At 38.5% G+C, this 24430-nt stretch overlaps 1 protein-coding gene across 5 annotated transcripts in view; it reads left to right on the top strand.

Moving 5' to 3' along the window:
* The window catches only part of ITPR2 (inositol 1,4,5-trisphosphate receptor type 2), a 521104-nt gene that overhangs the window by 474655 nt on the left and 22019 nt on the right, over positions 1-24430 (top strand). Inside the window, exon 56 of one of the 5 annotated variants that reach the window (XM_077170361.1) lies at positions 21886-23091. The exons of 3 other annotated variants lie outside the window; for them this stretch is intronic. In XM_077170361.1, the coding sequence (XP_077026476.1) occupies positions 21886-21888 (3 nt within the window). In that variant the 3' untranslated portion in view covers positions 21889-23091. Of the gene's footprint in view, positions 1-13431; positions 14105-21885; positions 23092-24430 lie in introns of those variants that run through there. One more of the 5 variants, XM_077170359.1, reaches the window with a different exon arrangement.

The following is a 24430-nucleotide window of genomic DNA, read 5'->3' as shown; positions in this document are numbered from 1 at the left end:
GTGAATGTCATAGCATCTCATTTAAAGTCTTATATTGTTATAATAAGAATAAGCATGGGGGGTGGAGGGTACTTCAGGGGTAGAATTCTCACCTGCCATGTGGGAGACCTGGGTTTGATTCCCGGTCCATGCTTTCCCCCCCAAAAAACAAAACAAACAAGGCAAACAAACAAACAAAAATTCAACAAAATGGTGCTGCAATAACATACTCACATGGAAAAATAATGAAATGTGGCCCCACCATCCAGCATACAAAAAAAAAGAATAAGCATAGCTGTATTTAGGTATTTTTTTCTCAGTAATCCTACAAAATTGTGTTTTCTATTTGACAATGAACCTTAGAAGACTCAAGATCTTCTTTGCTTCTTGGTCCAAAGGATAATATTTTGTGAGCACCTGCATTGTAGAACCCTCAAGAGTCATGAGTGGTAGGTAATAATGGCCCTATAACCTTCCTTGTGATCTGCTTAGGAAGATATAAACTACCACCCAGGAAGCAACCAAAGAGTGTTTTAAAATGGTAACATGTTAGTAAATACAAATTAATGTAGTAAAGGTTTACCTGACCTGACAATGTTTATGTGTGCCCAGGGAGTCCCATGTAAATTGAATTTTTTGGTTCAGCATTTTCATATTTTTTTATTGACTTGCGTAATACTGTCAGTTTGCTGTACAGTCTGTATTTTATGGTGGGTAGAACCTAACATTGTTTATACCTCTCCACTTTTGTGTTTCATCCCTCTTCCCCTTTTAAATCAGGAAAAAAGGTAACCATTTTGAGGCATTCATAGATATCATTTACACATCATTGATCTCAAGATACTCGGGGCATTTGTGAAAAATGTGCTTCTGCTAGCTGGGGCAGCAGAGGGCCTGGGTGGGGAAGTACCAAAGAATTATATTTAAAATATGACTTCACATTGCTATATTTTATCAAATTTGAGTAAAATTAATTAAATATATATTTTGGGGGTATCTATTATGTCCCTGGGATTAAAAGACTTCAGGGATGCACAAGAGTCTTATATGCTCCCCTTCTGCCAAGGAAATAAGTGCTTCAAAAGAAGGAGGGGAGAGGGCAGAGTTCTCGCCTGCCAGGCCGGAGACCCAGGTTCGATCCCCAGTGCCTGTCCATGCAAAAAAAAGAAAAAAAAGAGGGGGGTGAGAAACAAAGCAAAAGTAGACTATGTTAACTCCCCCAAGAGGGTTACCAATAACGACATGTGAAAGCTCAAAGAGGTAGAGATGACATCCAGTTGGAAGGTTGGTGGAAGGGCGTTGTGGGCCAATATCTCAGATCCAGCAGTATGAGTGGGATCTGAACGGATGAGTTTTAGGGGATGTTTGCTGACTGACTGTGCAGAGGGAACAGCATGCGCAACGGCATGTAAGTGGGACATCCAGACACTGAAGAGGATTGCTGCTTGCCCAGTCTCACTGTAAAGAGGCTCTGAGAGATAAGGCAGGAAAAGAAGATTGGACTTTTGAGTAATAAATGTAGGAATTTAGATTCTATTTTATCTAAATAGATAGGTTTTTCACTTAGTATAACGTGGTTTAGGACCATAATCGGTCAGGGGTGTGTAGGCTAGGAGAATAAAACAATGATATCAGAGGCAATTCTTGGCAACTGATGAGCTTAGAGGTGGGGGCTAGATAAGAGGAGGTGGGGTAGGAGCAGGGGAAATGGAGAAGTGGAAGGTGAGCCAAAGATGGCAACATTGGGAGGAGATTGGGTCACTGAGAGGAAGGCAATGTCCTATCAGAAGGTGACCGTGTCCGGAGGAGAGGCTGGCCAGAGGAGAAGGCTCACTGACGTGAAGGGAGGTGGGAGGCCGGCTGCCATGGGCCGGGAGGAACAGCATCAGCTGCAACTAGGAACCTTGGAGCCGGAAAGCTCTGGGTTCGTATATTTGTTGTGTGGTCTTGAGTATCTTGGGTGAGTCTTTTAACCTGCCTGAACCCGCACCTCCTCATCCAAAATGGGGAAAAATGCTCTATCTGTCTCAGGATTGCTGTGGGATCAACATGGTAAATAAAAAGTGCCTAGTACAGTTTAGGTTCTCAGTAAATGACAGCTATCACTGTCCTAATGCCATAAGAATTATAATTGAAGCCTTCTGGTTAGAGAGAGGTGGGAGAAGGGAGAAATTATAAAGAGAGAAGAGAAAGCCAGAGACAGAGCTGGGGAATCCCCACTTTGGAAAAAGAAAAAAGACCAGTAAAATCAATAGCAAAATGGAAAGGAAAAAAAGACACTAAAGAGAGAGAAGAAGAACCAGGAAGTGGAGCGTGCTTTGAGCATTTCAAGGTCAGAGTTCAACAGCATCAATTGCAGCAAAGAAACTCTAAATAACAGACGAATCAGAGCCTTTGGATTTCTCAATGAGTAAATCACTGGGTGATTTTTTTGTTTTTCGTTTTTTTGTGTTTTGTTTTTTGGCCTGGAGAGACCACTGCTATGAAAATGTTGGGCCATCTTTGGCCTCAACATTAAAACCAGCATTTTACCAGGTGTTCATTCACTTAAATTTCTAAGTATCCATGTACTTCTCCGTACAGAAAGCCCATCCTTTCTGTCAGTGCTCTCTCTCGAAGCATAACAGGAGAGTCAAAAGCTCTCAAGTTTATTCCAACATGAAATGTCTCATTCTTATCCAAGCAGTTCACTTCCAAGAGAACAGGCTCCATTCCTGAATTTTAATGGCCGGGAAAAGGAAGAGTGATAGGAGCTTAGGTCTGCTGAAGAGTGATATGAGCTTGGGTCTGCTGGAAACAACAAATCATTCCCATGAAAGATTGCTCATTTCCCAAAATAGCCTTTTTGGAAAACTTCTAAAGGTCTGTAGCTGTTGAACCCAATTCAGAAAATGTTACTCCAAGAAGAAAATTAATTCTGATCTTCTAAGAGAGAGATAAGATCGGAGAACACCTGGAAAGCTAAAGCATATCTACAGCTCAATTTACAAACTGTTTACCACCCCAAAGGTAACTAAACTTAACAGTTTAGTAGAAAAGCTTCCAGACATTTTCCTGGCCACATTTAGTTTTGCTCTTTAAAAAACTGCTTTGCAGTGTGGAGCTCCCCTGAGATTAAGCAAAGTTAATGAGTCCATGGCATTTTGAAATACTTCTTGCTGCTCTGTTATCTTGTATTTGTTTACTATTTGTTGAAGAAGTAGTGAGATATATAGGCTCACGCTACTTAAAATAAACATAAATGGTGCAATGCAAAAAAAAAAAAAACTGCTTTGTTTACCAAATTGATCTAGATACTTGTTTCTCAATAGGGTTTTAGAGGTAGTTTTAAAATCTTAATAATTCATGTGCTTTTTAGTCTCACGGATTTGTGCAAAAGGAACCAAAGTAGTTCCACTTATTTGCTCACAAAACAACTCATCTAAATTCTGCTAACTAAATCTTTACTATTTAAGTAAAACACAAGAAAGATCCATGTACCTTGGGATCCTAAGGAAATACTTCCTTCCTTTTGGTGAAATGGGAAAAGCAAGAATATAACAAATTTGGGGGAATCTTTGTCCTGCTGCTGTATTTTTTTAAATCCCCATTAGTTCAAATTTATACTTTATTACCATGACATTAAGAACTATTTATAACAATATCCATTAAAACTTATATTATAAATAAAGTAACATGTTGTTTCTAAGAGTTAGAATCTTAGGAAATATCCTTCTGCATCCATCCAGTGATTGTATCAAGAGTCTGAAGTACTAATGGGAACTTCAAATCCCTCACCCTGCCCTCAACCCCTAATATCCAGTATCTGAGTATTTGAATTAAGGCAAAGCACCTTTTAGGATATTGTTAAGGGCGATGTGGGTAGATCAAGGTGTTTAGAGAAAGTATTTTCTTCTGGCAGGCAAACCTCAGTTTTGATAAAGGAACTGATATTTTGAGATAGTGTTTATTTGAAGAAGAAGATGAGATGTGTAAAGGAGGGATCATATAGGAAAATAAAAATAATGAGAGGGAATTTGGTAGACTATAGAAAAGGGTATAAAAATATAAGTTCACCACCTCACGCTCTCAGGGCCTTTGAGCATCACTAAGACCTTTTGCTTCTCCCATTACCCAAAGGATGAAAACTGAGGAAAAACAAACAAAATAAATATCAGTTGAAAAAAAAAATGCCCAAGCCTTTTAGATGTTACTCTAGTGTTTTGGGGACATTTTCGGATTTTTCAGTGTTCATTTGCTGAGATTGGTTTGGGGCTATTTACTACTTAATTCAACAAGCATGGAGACAAAACCAGGGTGTCTGTAGAAGCTGGTCCTCTGCACACTTGGAGAACTGCTGCCTCCCTGAGAGTCAGGTGGTGCAGGCTGCTGCCGAGACCCCAGCCGACCTCCTCATTAATTCATGGCACTTTTAAGCTCTTGCACTTATTTGGCTCTCTGCTAAAAAAACCTTTCATCACATATGGTGATGTTGTCAGCTAGGACAATTTAACTCATGTTTTCATAAGCACAACATAAGACAAGAGACAATTCTAAGTCTCTTAAAGCCCACAACCAGGTATTGTGTAAGCTCTTTGTTCTGTGTAAAACTAGGACAGGTAATATATGGAATATTCATTAAAAATAATTCAATAGGAGGTACAAGGGTAGTTCAATGGTAGAATTCTCACCTGCCATGTGGGAGAGCCAGGTTTGATTCCCAGACTTTGCACTTCCCAAAAAACAAACAAACAAGCAAAACGAACAAAAACAAAACAAACAAAAAATTCAACAAATGCTACTGCAATAATGGGATACTCACATGGAAAAATAATGAAATATGACCCCGCCATACAACATACAAAAATAAGAACAAACAATTCAATAACATTGAAGGCCTCTTGTATGCTAGCAACCATGCTAAGCGTTTGATATGTAAGGATAAGTAAGAAAAAGTCTTTTCCCTCAAGAAACTCAAAATATTCATTGACTGATAAATAAAATAAAAAGTGAATTAATAAATGAATGGTTTCTTCTTAGCCCTTTGATAGTTGGATATAATTTACAGAAAGAAACATCAAAATAGTTGTAAGAAATTAGAGCATGAATGTCTTATTAATCAAATGCTATCTTTCCCCCTCTTTTAAAATTGGAAAATAAAGATCCAAAGGCATGGTTATGTCACCTGAACTAAGTGTAATGAGTACAGTGTCAAAGGTCAGGTGCTGACTGAAGAAGTCAGGGTACTGTTCTAGTTTGCTAGCTGCTGAAATGCAATATACCAGAAACAGAATGACTTTTAAAAGGGGGAATTTAATAAATTGCTAGTTTACAGTTCTAAGGCCCAGAAAATGTTCAAATTTAAACAAGTCTATAGAAATGTCCAATTAAAGGCATCCATCCAGGGAAAGATACCTTGGTTCAAGAAGGTCGATGAAGTTCAGGGTTTCTCTCTCAAGTGAGAAGGCACATGGTGAACACAGTCAGGGCTCCTCTCTCAGCTGGAAAGGCACATGGTACACACAGCATCATCTGCTAGCTTTCTCTCCTGGCTTCCTGTTTCATGAATCTCCCCCAGGAGGCATTTTCCTTCTTCATCTCCAAAGGTCACTGGCTCGTGGACTCTCTGCTTTGTGGTGCTGCAGCATTCTCTGCTCTCTCCTAATCTCCTTCATTCTCTAAAATGTTTCCTCTTTTATAGGACTCTCAGGACCCACCCAAATGGGTGAAGACATGTCATCATCTAATCCAGTTTAACAACCACTCTTGATTAAATCACATCATCCAGGGAGATGATCTGATTACTGTTTCAAACATACAGTATTGAATAGGGATTATTCTGCCTTTATGGAATGGGATTTTGATTAAAACATGGCTTTTCTAGGGGACATACATCCTTTCAAACCAGCGCGGTTACCTTAATCCCTCTGTGCTCTCTCTGACAGCACTTCTCAAGCCTCAGGAGGGTGCCTCAAGCTGCTTTAGTAGCAAAGAAATAGCATGTTCATTGGCAGGTTTTTTGGTATATAGTTCACCCTTAAGAGTATTCCTCATTGTAATAGTATGTTAAAACCTCAGATAGGGAGGTGTTGCCTTTTGAATGAGATAGACAATAAATCTAGTCACCTGTTATTTTAGTTATATAAAGAGAAAAGAAGCAACAATTTTCCTGGTGTGTTTGTGAGTCTGCAATTCCTAATCAGTCTTGTTTGCTTAAACCACATTTTTGAGCAGTAACTGTTAGAAGAGGGGAGATGCTTGGCCTCATGAAAGCCATCAGTTCTTCTAAGATCCACATACAACCCTCCCTCATTAGCACCAATTGCCAATGTAAATTCTGCCTTATGGTGTATCATAATTATGAAATTATGTATTCTGGTTCTGTTATTTATAATTTATACTAATTGTGTAATTGGATATTATTATGCCAATTATATAACTGCTCAGTCTTTAAAACCTATTTTAAAGACTTTAGAATTAATAAGGCACTTTTAAAATATTTACAATTCAATGCAAGCCAAAGGGATCTTTGCCCCTTGGCAATGCTGTAAAGAAATTATTGTATACATTCAGAGAGAAACCACCTTCCCTCTCCACATTTTAAGTTCAGGCATGTGTCTTCAATTTAAGAGGGATCTGTTTCAATTCCCAACTCTGATTTCATTGTTATTGTGGGACCCATCCTCTATATTATTCTCTTTCTCTACTTAGTATCTGTGGTAGTTAGATTCAGGTGTCAACTTGGCCAGGTGAAGGCACCTAGTTCTGTTGCTGTGGACATGAGCCAATGGTACGTGAACCTCATCTGTTGCTCATTACATCTGCAGTCGGCTAAGAGGTGTGCCTGCTGCAGTGAATGATTTTTATTTCATTGGCTGGTGCTTAAATGAGAGAGCTCAATGTAGCACAGCCCAAGCAGCTCAGCATACCTCATCTCAGCACTCTCAGCTCAGCCCAGGCCTTTGGAGATGCAGAAAGAAATCACCCTGGGGAAAACTGTTGGAACCCAGAAACCTGGAGAGAAGGCCAGCAGAGTTCACCCTGTGCTTTCTCATATAAGAAAGAACCTCAAGACGGGCCACAGTGGCTCAGCAGGTAGAGTTCTCGCCTGCTGTGCTGGAGACCTGGGTTTGATTCCAGTGCCTGCCCATGCAAAAATAAAAAGAAAGAACCTCAGTTGAACTTTAGCTGCCTTTCCTCTGAAGAACTAATGAAATAAATCCCCTTTTATTAAAAGCCAATCCATCTCTGGTGTGTTGCATTCCAGTAGCTAGCAAACTAGAAAAGTTTCCGTATGTAAGAATTATAACGTTTTTGTGCATATGTTAAATGTGGACATTAGAATCTAAAGTTTGACTTCTTAGAATTTCCCTTTCACAAGATAAGTGGTTTTATTTATCCCTTCTGCACTTTAATTTACCCATTGTGCAACTTTTAGCAGCTTCTATATTACAACTAGTCAGCCAGTCAGGGCTCAGAATAGATGTACTGAAATGCTATAGGATCCTGGAGGCCCCTGATGTGCTGGTCAATAACCCTTTAGTTGGTGGATCATGGGAATGGGGAAGCAAAGAGGAGACCCAGAGGAAGACCAAGGCAGAGAAGGGTGCAGGGGTTTATAGGGGTTGGGGGTGGGGGGTGAGAGTCAGAGGGCTTGGAGCAGTAGTTAATTTGGCAACCAGTAAGAAAATATTGCAGTATTTTAACAACTAGTACAGCCATGTAAATATGTACCAGCTAAAAACTGGCCCTGGATATAATAATTTTCCTTGCAAAGTTGCTGAGAGGATTAAATAAAGGCGTGTTAACAATACTAAGACTAAGGTAACTGGCATTGGATGGGGGCTCACTGTGGGCCAGGTACAGGTGCTGGATACATGTCCTATCATCATTCCATCCTGAACCGTGCATAAAGCTGTACACAGTGGTGCTCTCCCCCGCACCCTCTGCCACACGTGTTGCCCTGCAGAAGAGGGACTATAGAAATTCAGGCCGCAGGGCAGGAGTCGGCCTGGCGGGGAGACCAGGAGTCAGATGATGCTGCAACAATGGCAGGAAGACCTGAGAGGAATTCAAATAGGAAAAAAAAAAAGTACTTGCTCAGAGCTGGTTGGCAACTGCAAGTTTCCTACAAAGATTATCGTTACTACAATTAGAATTATTACAAGGAGGCTGCAGGATGTTTCGATTTAGTTTGACAAGTATTTCTTGGGGCGCACTATGCACAAGGAGCTGATAGAAACAAGAGTAAAATATTGTCACTGCCCACACAGACCACAATTTAATGAAAAACACAGCCATATTCACCAGACACTGGAGTGCAGATCAGAACTCTGGTGAGAGATTTCATAGACGTACAGACAGAGCAGCCAGAGACATAGTAAAACGAATTATGCCGTCTGCTGTCACGCCTCTGCTTAAAACCCTTCACAGATACTTAGAATAACCAAACTCTCTCCCCACAATCCCCCATGCAGTCTCACCCCAGTCTTCTTCACCCACTTAATCTCATCCACTCTTCTTAGCCAACTAGAATTCAGCATGATGGCCTTTTCTTTTTCTCAAAAAGTCCACATGTTTTCCCTGGGCAGAGCCTTTGCATGTACCTTCTGCCTGCAGTTGTCTTCCTCTAGCACTTTGCATGCCCACCACTGCCTTCCCTGACACCCCCATTCTACTTAACTCTATATTATGCCCTTTATTTCCTTTTTAGAACTTATATTAATCTGACCTTATATTGTTTCCATACTTATTGATGTGTTTATTTTTGCCCTCCTTAACATACATTCCCTTAGGCCATCTGTTTTGTTCACTCTTGTTTTCCCAGCCCCTAAATTAGTACTGAGCCCATCATAGGTGTTCAAATTTGTTGAACAAAATGAATAAGACATGGAACCACAGAGGGACAGACAACAGGACAGTTATTTCTGGCTTGAGGCTAATTAGGGACAGTTTCACAGAGAAGGTTATGAGGAAAGTTGGACATTGAAAAATGAGAAGACTTTTGACAGAAGAGATGAGAGGGAGCTATAGTCCAGGCAAAGTATGCATCTTAAAGGGAAAGGGCAAGCAGAGAGAAAGAAAGGAAACTGAGACCATGGTATGTCAGTTTGCCAGTGCTGCTGTAACAAACTACCACAGACTAGTGGGCTTAAACAACAGAAATTTATTGTCTCGGTTCTGGAGGCTAGAAGTCCAAAATCAAGGGCTGGCAGGGCCATGCTTCCTTCTAAAATGTAGAATCCATTCTCTGCCTTTTCCTGGCTTCTGGTGGGTGGTTGGCAATCCATGGTGGCATCATTCAATCTCTACCTCTGTCACATGGCCAACTCTGTCTCCCTCTCTCTATCCAAACTTGCTCTCCTTATAAGGACATCAGTCATTGAATTAAGGGCCCACCATAATCCAGTTTGGTCTCATCTTAACTAATAACATCTTTAAAGATCCTATTTACAAATAAGTTCACATCTACAAGAATAGGAGTTAGGGCTTCAACATGCTTTTTTCTATGGGACACAATTTAGTCCAAAGCAGTGTGTGATTTGTGTTAGCAGTTTTGCATGTTATCTTATTTAATTTTACCCATTTTATATCAATTAAAGCTCAAACAGAAATATATTACTCATCCAAAGTGTTCAGTGAGCAAGTGGTAAAACCAGGATCCAAACACAGATTTTTCTGGAGCCAGTGTCTTTGGTTTTACCTTTAGCTGTGTCTTCTCCTAGAGAAGAATCAGGTAAGACTTGACTAGTATCAGATATATATGTCAAAAATAAGAGAAATAATCAAACACATAAACAAAAGACACCCTTTGTAAGGAGGAAAGCTCTTTCTACTTCTTTAATATTTTAACAAATTAAAATTCTTCATCTCTAAGTTGATATAGTTGAGGTATGATCTAAAATGTCTTGAATATGCAGACTAAATCATTTTCCATCTGTTGGAAATATGTTCATTTAACAAACACAGATTAAGTGCTTACTGTGCACTGGGCTAAAGCCGAGGAATTCAAAGTTGAGGCACAAGCAATAACTTCTTTTAGGAAGCTTTGGTGAAATAAAGGAGATAAAGAAATAAAGAATGGTGATAGTAGAGTGCAGTGATGGAGCATACTACCAGGGAGTGGCTTGGGAACACCTGGATGCTCAAGGAGAGTCAGGTAAAGGAGGTAGATGGGGAAAGAGGTACGTTGAGTGGAAAAGTTGGAAAGCCAAGAGGGCAAGAGGCCACTGTGATAACCAGGAGCCAGATGACAAAGGGCCTTGTGCTTGGAAATGTTCACTCTATTTGAAAAGCTCAGGGAAGCCCTTCAATGATATGAAACCAAAGAGACAGGGTCAGATTTTCATTTTTGAAAGACTATTCCATGGCAATGCAAGGAATGGATTCAAGGGGCCATCCTAAACAGGTAGAGAGATTGCATTACCTGGCAACAATGATGAGGCCTGATACTAAGGAAATGCCGCTGTAAATTGAAAAGAAAGGATAGATACAAAAAGACTAAGGTAGGGACTTTAGCAAAGGCAAGGGGAAGGTGTTTTAGCTCTCCAGCATCCTGTAGTGGGAGAGTAGTGAGGGAGAGGATAGAGGTGCCAGAGAAATAAGTTGAGGATAAGAGACCATGTATCTCAGCTTGGCTCAGAGTACTGAAATGCCTAGGTACAATAGAATGCATGGGCTTTGGATTCAAAAGAGAAATCTAAAATAGACAATCCACTAGAAAAAATAACCTATCTCAATATAGAATTTTCATCTCTTGTTTACTACAGTTTCTCAGAAGCCTAGAACAGTGCCTGGTACATAATCATTGTCCAATAAATGCTCTTAAGTGGTCATGTAAAAAATAATCATAAAATGCACTGGAATATATTTGACATTTGAAATCACAGATTTCATTGAGGTCATCCAAGGGAGACTCAGTCAGCAGAGAATGGGGAAATCAGAGAAAACTTGCCCTTAGATTGCAGGGCGCAGAGTTGTTCCATTATTTTATAGTAACAACAGTAATAATAAGTCAAGAGTCTACCACCTGGATTTTACTCATTGAAAAGTAGAACCAACAAGAAAAAAACAATTTCCAAAGGAGACCTCAAAAAGAGAATTTTAACTTTATGTCAGTGAACCTAGAAGTGCTTGAGTCAGTTCAAAGATATCTTGTGACCCAACATTGATTAATAATGTTATTATGCTACAGACCCAAATATTAGAACATAATTATTTGGATTCTGTTGACGATATAGAAACCTCTTTGAAATAGTGATCCATCCTAAGTCATTTATTTTGAATTTATAAAGATATTCGTATCTCTAATTCTCATAACCTTAATAAAAAGATTTCTTCCTACTGTGCCAAAGAAAATTCTTGTTTCCCAGTTCTAGTCATTACCGTAAGATCTTGTTCAATTCTCAGTTGGCTTTCTGGAATAATAATGTCCACTTTGTTAGGACTGATACATTTTACTCAGAAAATCTGGCTTTCTTCCAGAGAGTAACAGAGGCCATCAAAATGTAAGTTGTGGGAATGAAAACTATATACTGTAAAGCCACACGACTTCTGTCAAAAGGTTTTTAATAGACTCACATAGCCCATGCCATTTTAGGAGTAATTAGTTAAGATGGCACTTAAGCTGAAATACTCCTCTTGTATTAGATAAGGTTATCAGGCAGGCTAATCTCCATAGGGTTTTAGACTAGTTTTATCTAAGGGAATTCCTGAAAAATAATTGCTGAATTTTGCAAAAATGGTTCAGCACTTGTATTTCAAAGATTAGTCATTGAATATCATGTTGGCACATTCAGTTGCTTTTATGGATATTTAGAGATCAAGGTGTTTTGAAATAATAGCATCTAGGGTAAGTTACCTTGGCTCTGAGTCTGTTTCTTCATCTGCAAAATGGGGATAATAATCATCTTTATTGGATTCTTGTATGGATTAAATTAAATTGCATCTATCCTAGAGCATCACAGAGTGCTTGACTCATGGTTACTGCTCAATGAATGTTTGACCATTCCACTTCTACCTAAAGTATTTTGTGGCTAAATTTAAATACTTACTACTTTGCAGGTTCAGTGCATTTTTAGGCTGTTTAACCAAACAGTTAACTGATTCTGCATAGTGTTCACCTTATAGGTGGGCAGCGATCAACTGAGATTTGTTCAATAAATTCCTAACGCCTCTGATATGCTAGAAGCACTGTGCTAGCCAGGCCCTGGAGAGGGGCAGAGGGGTAAACACAGACATGGCCCCTGCATCACAGATTCCTTGTATACAGTACAAGGTATACGTTAAAGAAATCCCCATAGTTTTTACGTAGTTAAGTAATGAGTTTGACTCCCAGAAAAAGGTTAAACAGGGGGCTCTTCCTATCTTGTATGCTGACCTAGACTCAAGTCCACTTAGCCCTTGTTACTTTGTTAAATCAAAAGTCAGGAGCTCACTTAAATTTTTGAATTGTTTGAACCACTGAATCCATTTCAGCTTCATAAGTAATTTAAGGACAGATCTTACCCAAAGAGGTGTGGCGTGATATTATGAGTGCCACAGGGAGATTATGCAAGGAAAGGGGTAGCAGCAGCCACTGTTTCAAAACAAAAATTATACAAGAACAAACTCTATCTAGCTTACTTACGTCTAAGTAAGCTGAGTAACTTACATCCCTCTCGGAGATGAGGGGGCCACGCTTTGCCTTTTTTCTGGCTAAATTAGGGGAGCAACAAAGGAAAATTTTTTCATTTTCCAGTGAGTACATTTTAGGAGAACTTGGAGCATTTTTTGGTCATGCAATCACCTTTTCCCGTTTTCCTAACATTTGAAAATTTTCCAGTATTAAGCACAAGTTTTGCTTTAGAAATAACACTTTGGCTCTCTAAGTTTTCTTCTGCATTGATGTTCTATTATGATTATCAACTCTTAAGAAAGTATCCAAAGTGTTCAGGTTACTCTGTAGATTATTGAAGAGCATTCCAAACATCACTTATATCAAGAACACTGGGTCACCAGAATCTGAAATGTGAAAAAGCTAAATTCAAGCATGGCTTATGTGCAAAGGCACCTATAACTGCATAAAGTGATAGTTACCCAGGACTTTCCTTTAGCCAGCTTAATGGTATGGAATGGGTTCCCAGTGGTGATATAAAGTCCTCGGGTCCTGGTTCTACTAGGTAGACCTGTGACTTTGAGTAAGAAACTTGACTTCGGGGGATAGCAGTTGCTCATTCATAATAAGAATCTGACTAAATGAGTTCCAAAATCTCTTCTGTCCTAGTTCTAAAATCCTGACAACTCCAATACTTAAAATATTTCTTTCCACAACATTTGGGGTATGTTAATGTTTGTTTTATATTACAAACGAGAAGCAATTGTGATAGGTATTTTAGAAGTGGCTCAAAATTTGACTGTTTCCATTGTGTTCACTGGGAGGTCGTATGTGGACTGGCTTTCCCTGAATGGAGTCTGGTTTTTATATCTTGACAGACTACTGTCCACGTGATTACACCTCTGTGCTGCCGGTCTTTTCAGTAGGACAAGACTGATTTGAGACCAGGCCACGAATTTTCTTCTTATACCTGGAGCTGTACCCTCTGAGAAAAAATTAAACTATGATTCTGACCATGGGTTGGGAAATTTCCACTGTCTGCAGACTGCATCTGTTCTGCAGACCTTCTGAGAATTCCCGTTTCCAGATCTGAGGGCCTAGTACCATTCCAAAGCACTAAATTCAGTATTAAAATGTTATTTTAGGAGATGAAGACATAGTGGCAACAGATACATAATAATTCACTTTATTGGGGGCAATAACATTTATTCTTACTTGAGAGCACCATATTTTCCTCACTTTGTTTTCTAATGTATAACTCACTTGTGGACAAGAAACCAAGAAGGAGATAAGAATCTGGTAATGTATTGAAAAGGAGTTAGTGGATGGGGTGCTGGATATGTGTGAGAGAGACACAGGGTGGTGTAATGGTTTAGACATCGACTCTGAAACCAGACAGCCAGCATTAGGGACTTTGGTACCATTGAGAAGATTATTTAACCACCTTATGCCTCAGTTGCTTCATTTGTAAAATGGATAAATGTCCCTACATCATAAGGTTGTTTTGAGGATTCAACACACTAATATTTATACAGCGTATAACGTATAATAAATGTTACATTAAATTAAAAATATATATGAGCATTTGAGGATCAGAACAGCATTTCAGACCCCAAGAGATTACCATTTTTTCAAAAACATTTACTTAGTGTCTACTGTATTTGTAGGAATGGCCCAGTTTCTGTGGGAGAACACAAAGGCAAATAAATTCCTTCAAGAATCTTGGGCCTGACTTGGGAACTATATAAATATTAGATACTAACACCAGACAGCAACATTAGACAAAGTATAGGTGAGGAGCTCTCCTTCAAGTTGAGAAGAGGATATGGGGTATAAAGGAAAGGAGCAGAGAGTAAGCAGACCCATCCCTCCCACATCAGTTTGAGGCTAAATTGTAGCAGGCATTAGTTGCTCAGGGTAAGGAGTGTGTGCTTTATTGTGCAAATGGAGGAAAGACTGCAGATTTTTCAAGTAGAGGAATTATGTGATGTTTTTAATGGGATGCTTAAGAAGTGTCATATGCCCATAATAGGATGTTATAAAGGAGGAAGAGGCTGGAGATCACCTTTACAAGGATGGAAAATGCATAGGAGGAACCTGGAACACAAAACAGGGCTTGGGTCTCTTAAGTATGCTCAGCCTCCTTAGCCTTCTTCATAAGGTTTTCAATTCTGCCAGCCCTGCAATTGTTTTAGGAACTTGGCTGCTGCTATTCCCTTTACCTGGAATGCTTCTCATTAGAAATTAAAATCCTCCTTCTCTGCTCAATCAATGTAAAAAAGATCCAGTTCCTCTATAATAGTACTTTGTCATCCAAAGGTCTTATCACTTTTTAAAATTATTTGCCTGTGAATTTTTAATGCTTTTTTTACTGTCTGTTTCCCTGGGAACTAGGGCCTTTACTTTCCTGGTCACTGTTTCCTAGTAACCAGGCAGTGTAAAACCAAAAGGACCTCAACAAATAGCTGTTGCATGAATGAATGAAATAACTGATCTCTTAGGTCCTTTCTGCACTAATTTTCTGATTCCCTGACTCTAGGTGAAAGATAAATTAAGAAAAATGATTGTTGTGACAGTGGATTTAAGAGAAAGGGAAAGAAGATTAAAGTTTTGAGTTTAGGTGACTGGAAGAATAAAACTTTCATTGACTGAAATATCAAAAGTTATCTCCTCCCCCACAACATGCAGGGCAGCAGACATTTTAGTTGCCGGCTCATTCCATCTAAGGTGACAACGGGCCATCCAGAGACCAGTGATTCCCTGGCCTCTGGATAAAATAAAATCAATGCTCAGGAAAGAAGACTCAGCAAAAGTAAAGACTGAGTTGTGGAAATCATGCATAAGACTCGTGTTTGTCAACAGATAATACTGAGGATTGATTTATTTAAAACAGTGAAAATGTAACACTAATGAAAAGTGTATGTAATGGGGGTAGAGGGCACAGTATATGGGAACTGTATATTTTCTTCATGATTTCTCTATAAATCTACAATTTCTCTAATAAATAAAAAAAATTGTAAATCAAACTTACTGGAGCTATTTATATATGAGTGAAAGTCCACACGGGAGAAAAACACGAAGGAGAATTATAGATTTTCACATGTCAAATCAATATGACATTTACACAGATTTGCCTACTGACTAGGCTGAAGGCAGAGATAGAAAAGGCGGGGGGGGGGGGGGGGCAGTGGCACCAGGTCACTCCCCTTCCGTGAGGGTCTGCATGTGAGCAAAGCTTTCTCCCCAGGTGCGTTCTGTCTTGCGCAGTGGTGGCCGTGACCTAGGATGCACTCTTCTTTTTCAGCACTTAATTGTAAATGAGCTTTTGACCTTAACTGGAAGATTGGACTCTTCATTCCTCTATCCTTCATCTACTCAACATAAATTCCATCAAAATGTCTCATTTATATTACCCAATAAAATAGATACTAATAACTATTTCCTAAAACTTCTATCACTCTGTCCAAATAATCTTCACTCTCACCTATACCACTGTAGCTATTGCTAACGTGGTCTTTTTGCTTCAATTCTCACCCTTCTCCCATTTAATCTTCTCGGAGAAAAATGACAACATGATGATTATTTTAATGTTCAGAATATGTCACTCTCTTGCTCAAAACTTTCTGTTGCCTTCCACTGTACCTATGATGAAATCCGAACTCCCTGCCCTAATCTATGAACTCTGGCCCTGCCATTCTCTTCCCTCCTCCTCATTCATTGCCTCCAGCCACACTTACCTTGCTGTTCTCATGATACACCCATCTCATTTCCACCTTAAGGCCTTTGCACATCCTCTTCTCAGCAGGCAGCGTTCTGTGTGTTCTCTCACATCCTGCGGGTTCCCTCACATCCTGCATGCCTCTACTCCCATGTAACAGCTTCAGAGAGGTTTACTCTGGCCCCCTTTCCAAAAAGGGTTCCTCCCCCCACCCCCTAAATATCATTCTTTATCCTCTAATCCTGCTTTTTTATTTCTCCAAAACACTTATCACTAGCTGATATTATATTGTATATTTTTATCTTATGCCTCCCTCATTAAAATATAACCTGCAATACTTTGTATTGTTTACGGCTACATCACTACATTGTAGAACCGTGTCTAGAACTAGTAGGTGCTCAGTAAATATTTGCTTAATGAATGAATGAACAAATGAATAAGAAATAATGAATGACATGTGGCTTAGCTTTCTAAAAGTTCAGGTGATAGCTAATAGGCAAAGAATATAGTAGATAAGAGCACAGGCATTACTGGACTAAAAGGGGGAAGAGAGAAATGAGACAAAATAAAGTTTCAATGGCTGAGAGATCTCAGATTCGAGAGGTTATCCTGGAGGTTATTCTAATGCATTGTTTAGATATCCCTTTTTAGTTTATGGTGTATTAAAGTGGGTAGAGGGAAGTACCTGAAACTGTTGAGCTGTGCTTCTGTAGCCTTGATTCTTGAAAACGATTGTAGAACGATATGGCTTTTACAGTGTAACTGTGTGATTGTGAAAACCTTGTGTCTGATGCTCCTTTTTATCCAGGGTATGGACAGATGAGTTAAAAAAAAATGAGGATGAAAAATAAATAAATAATGAGGAGGGATAAAGGGTAAAAAAAATTGGGTGGATTAAAATACTGGTAGTCAGTGAGAGAGAGGGGTAAGAGGTGTGGGATGTATGAGTTTTTTCTTTTTTATTTCTTTTTCTGGAGTGATACAAATGTCCTAAAAGTGATCATGATGATGAATACACAAATACGCGATGATACTGTGAGCCATTGATTGTACACCATGTGTGTACTGTACATGTGTAAAGATTTTTCAATAAAAACATTTAAAAAAAAGCACGCGCATTAGCTGTCTAGTCTCATATCCCAACTTGGCTACTTCCTACTTTTTAACCATGGGCAATTCATTTAACCTCTTTGTGCCTTTGTGTCCTAAATCTGTAAAAATAAAAGAAAAAAATGAAGAAGATATTCCTACTTTAACACTTAAAGCCCTGTTTGAAGATTTCCAGTAATAAGGAACTTATTCTTCCCCAATACCTGTAACTCTTCAATCTACACGCATTCGAATGGAGCCTTTGTGCAGGGGATCCACCGGATCTAAATGACCTCTTGGGCACAGAGGATTGAATTAGTAATTAAGAGAACTGAAAGAGCTTGAACAAGTTACTTAACCTTCCCTTTCTTCCTTTTATGAAAAACAAGGAGCTTCCATTAAACTCATCAAAAAACCCTTTGAGCTTTGATACCCTGTGGTTTTAAAATCACTTCCTCCTCGGACAGTCGTGGAAGCCAGAGGCTAAAAGGAGAGAAGAATCATATACCAACCTTCAAGAAAAGGAGTTCCCTTCCTTATTATGATGTTCTACTCTTCCAGCTGGTCACCATATAGTTCTATAAGGCCAACTTAATTTACTCAGCAGGACATAACCAGTCACTGAGAAGCATGGTTTCAGTGGCGATGATTAGGATCTTGTCTAAATGGGGAAAGAAATGGAGCTGAAGCTGAAATCAGATTTAGGTCAACAATTCATTTTCTCTCTTATGCTTTTCCTAAATAAAGTAAACTTTAGAAGTATTAGGAATTATTTTTCTTCATCACTGGTGAAAAGGAACCGTGTAAGAAGAATTAGATATAAACAGCATTGAAAGCGTGGGCTAACACTTGTGAACGCAGTTTCTCCATCTGGCAACAAACAGATTATTCGACTTGTTCAAATCATGGTAACGTAGTTAGTCTTCCCAGAGTAAATGTTGTGTTCCTATTGCTCATTCTTATTTTTTCCAAATATGTGCCTTATGTGGCTCTTTTGCCAAACTCCTTCTCTTCATAGAGCTTTAGTATTTCGTTGCTCAATTTATCTTTTCTATTTGTGTTATGAGTTTTTGTCAGATTTTTATATTTGGTTGCAAAGCTGTGCTATGAAATCTTATCCTTTCTGATCTTTGTCTTTACATCTCTCTCTTTCTCGATAATAAGGTGAATGTGAAAGTGATAGAAACCAAAATTATGTCATCTTTAATAAAGAGAAAATATGGAGTGTGTAGAAATCAGGTTAGCTATAGAGAAAGGAATCAATCAGATTGGCAAATTACATCTGTGCAACCAAGTGCAGAATGCTTGTTTTATGCCGTATTTATTGAACAAGTTTGTTGAGAGTTGGTTAAAATGCTATGAGGAAAAGTAAGAAACCATTTTGTTCAACTTAAATGACATTGATGTATTTTTTACATGATGCAATCTTTCAGTATTTCCAACAATCCTTGACATAGTATTTTGCAATATTGCCTCAAAGGGTCTTCAGAGATAAACATATATTTCTAAGACTAAATTGGGTGCATCCAATGTATATATAAGAGAAACCATTACGCCACTCCACAGAATCCAAGAGATCAGGAATTACATTATAGCTTGAGAATTTGGGGAATTTGAGGTTTTGCATAATCTTCAAAGCCCACAGCTAACTGTCAGTTTTTAATCAGGCTCATTCAAGTGGCGTATGGGTGCTGTTTTGTAGGACCAAGACGTCATCCTGTGTTCTCTTCTGTTCACTGTGCGAAAGAAGTCACAATGCCGGTTTTATAGAACTGGAAATTTTTTTCTTCCAAAATTAGCAGAAATGACTTTTCATCCCTTATGGTTATTGGAATTACCAAAAGAGGCATCCTTTCTAGAAGTGACTGCTTAACAGGTTGTTGTTGCTCTTTCTCAAAAAGGAAGCATTCAAGCTCAGTGCCCCCTTCTAGATCTCGTGGGCCCTTCCTTCCTGTGAGGAATATAAAGCCAGACTTTACAACAGAAGGAGGAGTATTCTCTTAAGGACTTGCATTTTCTTAAGGCATTTTCTAAAAGGAATCCTAAAGCGTCAGTGGAGATCAGTGGCAAAGAACATAGTGGATTGTATTAGTTTTTCCAATGAAAATATTAATGTATTTGATTTTGAACATATAACAGAGATAAGATTGTAGATGGGTGATTTGTGATAAAGAAATCCATGCCAATAAAAAATAGAAACATAACCTGAAGCTCTTTTCTGCAAAATAGGTACCCAAGAAACATCAAAACATCTGACTAAAATTAACAAAAAGAGTTGCTGCTACAGGCTTTATTAAAGTACAGTTGCACAGGGTGTGAAATTGTAGTTAAAGCTCACGTAACCTTTAACCTTTCATTACTTATTTGCAGTTTGTTTGAATTTTCTTTCCCCCCCTGCTGTTGCTGTAATTAGCCATATAAGCTAGGAGTAACTACATTTTCTCCATCACATGGGCAATGTCTTTAAAGTTTGCAAAGGGAACAAGGAAACCAGGCTAAGCTGTTTTATGAACAGACCAATCAATGTAGAAAAATAAGAATATTTGTTGCATAATCACTGAAAACCTGTCTGCAAGCAGAAAAGGATCTTAACTGGTAATTAATTTAAAATAGATTTCTCTTCTGGTGTCTTTTTAAAGAAATCCCATGTATTATTTTTGTTTTCTAGCTTAAAATAATTTATAGTTTTCATGGTGAATTTGACAGTGTGCAAGAATAATACTATATTACCCCCAAAATGCTCAAATCAAAAATGGTTTCTATGCAGGGACCAGCTGTGGGCCAGCGTTTGTATAAGGGCACCCCCCATGCATGCTAGCCATGGTGCCTGGACGCCTTTGCTGCTTTCATAAGATGAAATTGCCTTAATCAGAGACAGTTGTTTTTAAGACATATGCTATTTCAGTCATTTAAATGATAGAGCTGCCTTTTAGTTAAAGCATTTTATGCCTTTAAATAATAATCAAGTATTATCCACAGTTTATTTTCCATGCAAAATATTTTTTCTGATTCTTAACTTAGAATAATGCACAATCGAGCAAATGTTTAGGCATTTAAAACTGTAAACTCACATATATAACAGTAAATAAGCATGAATAACTTAGTATTTCTAGGATATGTGTACTTCATGAAGATTTCTTTGGGCTCCTATGAGTCTGAGAATAGAATACAGTGTTTCAGAAAAGAATGATTCGTGTAATTAAAGTTGCAGGAGCCTTTTTTTGAATCCTTGTCTGGAGAATGCACAATGCTCTACTATTAACTGATATTAAGATTATCGTTAGGTACCCAGGCTTCTGGAATTACTAAACTTCGAGTCAAATTTTCATTCTGTGTTGTGGCATCGTGTATTTTCCTTTCCTCATGTCCCTCTATGTTTATCACAAAAATTGGGGTTTCCAATTTAAACTTGCCATTAAACCTTAAAATAAAACTGTGATTTGCGCTCATACCCTGGCTGATCCTGTATGATACCAAGCTTTGCTTCACAATTTGTGTTCATTGCTGTCATTCCCAAATTGCCCAATAACTATAGTCAGAATACTATTTGCTAAAAATACTTCCTCTTAGATCAGATGGGAATGCAGTGGTACTGGGCTGCCACCGGGGGAGGTCTCTCAAGAGCAGCCCAGACAGGCCCTCTGTCAGGTGATAAAGTTCCAGATTCCAGCCCTGAATGTTGCAGGCCTAGATACCAGATGCCATCAGGGCACACAGAATGAATTTAGATGGGGAACACACTAATCAGTGTCAAAAGGCAGAAAGGTGGATAAATTAGAATGTGCATTTACTTAACAAGATAAACCATAATTTCCAAGCAGAACATACATACATGCTGGCTTGTCAGCATATTTTTTTTCCTGAGAAGCCAAGTTTATAATCAGAAGTTTGCTCAGTGAGCGGTGGTTTGGAGCAAAGGGAGTTTGTTGGCTGCATGATCCGAATGATTAGTGGTTCAGACTGAGAACAGCTGATGGAACCTCATGGCTTGCACAGCTCTAGACTGGAGGGCAGACTAAAGGTGCCCCTGGGGTCAAGCTCCCAGTGGGTGTCCCAGCTTTGCCACTTAGACTAGTTCTGTGACCTTCGGAAACCTACATTAGCACTGTTTCAGTTTCCTTATCTGTAAAACAAGGTAGCAGGAGTACCTTTCTTAGCGTTGTTGTGAAAATTCATTTATCCATTCATTATTAGTGATTATTATGCATTTACTGTGTGCTAGGAGTGTTTTAAGCAGTGGGGGAACAGCGGTCAACAAAATAGAGTAAAATCCCTACCCTCCTGAAGTACACATTCTAATAGCAGACAATAAACTAACTAAAAAATTCGTTCATAAACAAACAAGTCAAATAGTATGCTAGATTATGATGAGTGCTTAAGAGAAAAATAAAGCAGGAAATGGAAAATAACCAGAATGGTGGAGTCAGCTTTTAATAAAATGTAATAACCAATCTAAACGAAGGGCACCTGCCCATCACATTTTTATTCAAACTCTTTGTTATTGCTCCTCTTACTTTATCTTCAGTGAGGAACGAGCAGAGCCTAACCAAAGATCCCTAAGAAAGTGCTGGAGACCTGAAGCCAGGCCTACCTCCTTCTGCCCCATCGATCTCCAAGTTGGGCCGCCTCTTCCTAACGGACAGGGTTGCCTTGTGATCTGATCATTCTTTTGACTGGGTAACAGCTAGGTCTTTTTTGACCTGGAAGACATTATAACCCTAAAGGTGTCATTGTAAAGATTTCACTTAATTAATCATGTGTTGAATTTTAAACTCTAACTTCAAGTATTTTAGGGGTGTCCACAGACTGGGATCTTTTCTAATATATTACAATTCTTAATGAATTATGAAGGGGAAGCTAACCCATCATGATCTCAGGAGAGTGTCCTGGGATCTGGAAGTTAAAAATTTCTGCTTCTGTCTTTCGCATTATCTATATGACATTGATGACGTTGTGACAGCTGTGAGCTTTGGTTTCCCCTCCTGTGTCTTGGGGACAGTTGGGGCTGATCATCGCAGGGTTTAGGAGAGAATAAAGTGAGATAATGAATATGAAAGAGTGATGAAAATATTTAAAGTATTACGTGATTGAAAAGGCACCAATTTTCATGATGTTATCAATGATTTGTCCTTCAAAAAGCTCTAAGCAACTTTCCTTTCGTATCTATTCCAATCTTATGCCCACAAACCTAAATAGGAGTTGAAATGATGCATGATCTTAGAGAATCTGTGGGCTGCAAAGAATTAGTCCAACACCCTCTGCCCCGAATCCTTCTTCCAAAGAAGGCTTGGAGAGTAAAAGTGACTCACCCAGTATCAGCAGCCGGTTAGATCCTGAATTTATGTTCCCTAGATATGCATTCTTTGCATAGAAGTGATGTGTGGCAGTAAGGGTGCTGACCAGGATGGAAAAGAAGATATCTCTAAATTAGATCGGTAGCTAGATAAAGGCTGGGTTTTTTAATTTAAACCAAAGACTGAGAAGCTGGGCATATCAGAAATACCTCATTACTTTGATCTAGCCAGCACACATGTATTTATCAAAATGGGATTCTCTGCAAGAAGTTGTAAAAAATTTGTGAAAGTAAATTCTGTCCATTTTTAGCATGTAAATTCAATGCTAACAAAATTTAATAAGACTTGATAATATTCTTTAAAAAAAACTTTTGTGTAAAACCGTGTATGCATACAAAACTGGAACTTAGTTTTCTTTGTTAAAATAATGCAAATTGTTAGTCTACTCTTAATTAAAGGTTATAAAAAGATTTTTTTAACCATCTGAGTACTCTATCTAAAAGATAAAAATTTTATATCACATCAGAATAATATCCGTGTTAATGTTTATGTTGACCTTATCATCCTTTATTGTAGAAGACGTCTTCTTGCTCTTAAGAAAAAGTGTTGTAAAAATTTGTTCTCTCACTTTGTAGAAGTGAGGTGCTAAAATAATTTAACATATCACATTTTAAAAGTATTATAATAATTAAAAAAGATTTTCTATCCTTCTGTTAGCTAAATTTGCATAGGTGAAATGTTATTCATATATTTAGAAATTGTTTAAAATTCCTAAAAAACTTGACAATGTTCTATCCTAATACTGATCTGTGTAATGGTAAAAGTTACAAATCATGGGAACAACAAATTTACTTGTCAGTTACACTATTTTAAGGCTTTTCTAAGAGTACAGATGGTCAGTTATAAATCGGAACTTCCTCTTCAACAAAATAACTTTAAAAGAGAAATAAGGCAAGTATACAAACCGTGTTCTACCTGTTAATTAGCCTAACCCTAGTAAATGTGTAATGGTAAAACAGGACAAAACCTCTACTGTGGTTTTTCAAATGTTTTTATTTCTAAAAGTAGCTTCATTAACAAAAGGGAAAAAAAAAAAAAGCCAAGTACGCGCTATAGTCAGCCAAACTAGAGTAAAGCCAAAGCCCTGTCCCAAGGGCTTTAACTCAAAAAGTAGAACTAATTGCTCTCACCTGAGGTCTAAAAAGAAGAAAAAATAGGCTAAATCTCTACACTAATACCAAATATACTCTCCTAATCCTGCATATTCGCGTGACAGTGTAGAAAGAGCAAGCTTTTTCACAAAAGGCAGAACCCCAGTTAAACGCTGCCAAGAGATTATAAATCTCTTATATGCCATGTTCTTACCAACAGAAAAATAGTGGTAATTCATTGCCCTGGCCATCAAACAAATAATACTATCATCTCTCGAGGGAATTACCAGGCCAATACGGCAGCCAAAGCTGCAACCCAGTCAATCAAACTCCTTCCTAAGCCTCATTCCTGTACCCCTTAACGTGGCACATATCCCCTTTTATTCCACACTTAAGCAAAAAACAAGCTGCCCAGCTAAACTCTTGGACCTGAAAAGTGGTCATTTACTTCACTCTTCCCCGGTCTCACTTGGTTAATGCCTTTCCTAGGACCTCTCTCTTCTCTCCTCTTGTTATTGATTGGCTCTTGCATGTTTAAGCTTCTCAGCAAGTTTATTTCTTCCAGACTAGAAGCCTTTAACACCAAACTAATGCTGCTGCAAGGCTTTTCAGTCACTCTAACCGC

The sequence above is a fragment of the Tamandua tetradactyla genome, chromosome 7 (genome assembly GCF_023851605.1).
Source record: "Tamandua tetradactyla isolate mTamTet1 chromosome 7, mTamTet1.pri, whole genome shotgun sequence".
Lineage (NCBI taxonomy): Eukaryota > Metazoa > Chordata > Mammalia > Pilosa > Myrmecophagidae > Tamandua > Tamandua tetradactyla.
This window is presented reverse-complemented; position numbering and strand designations above follow the sequence as displayed.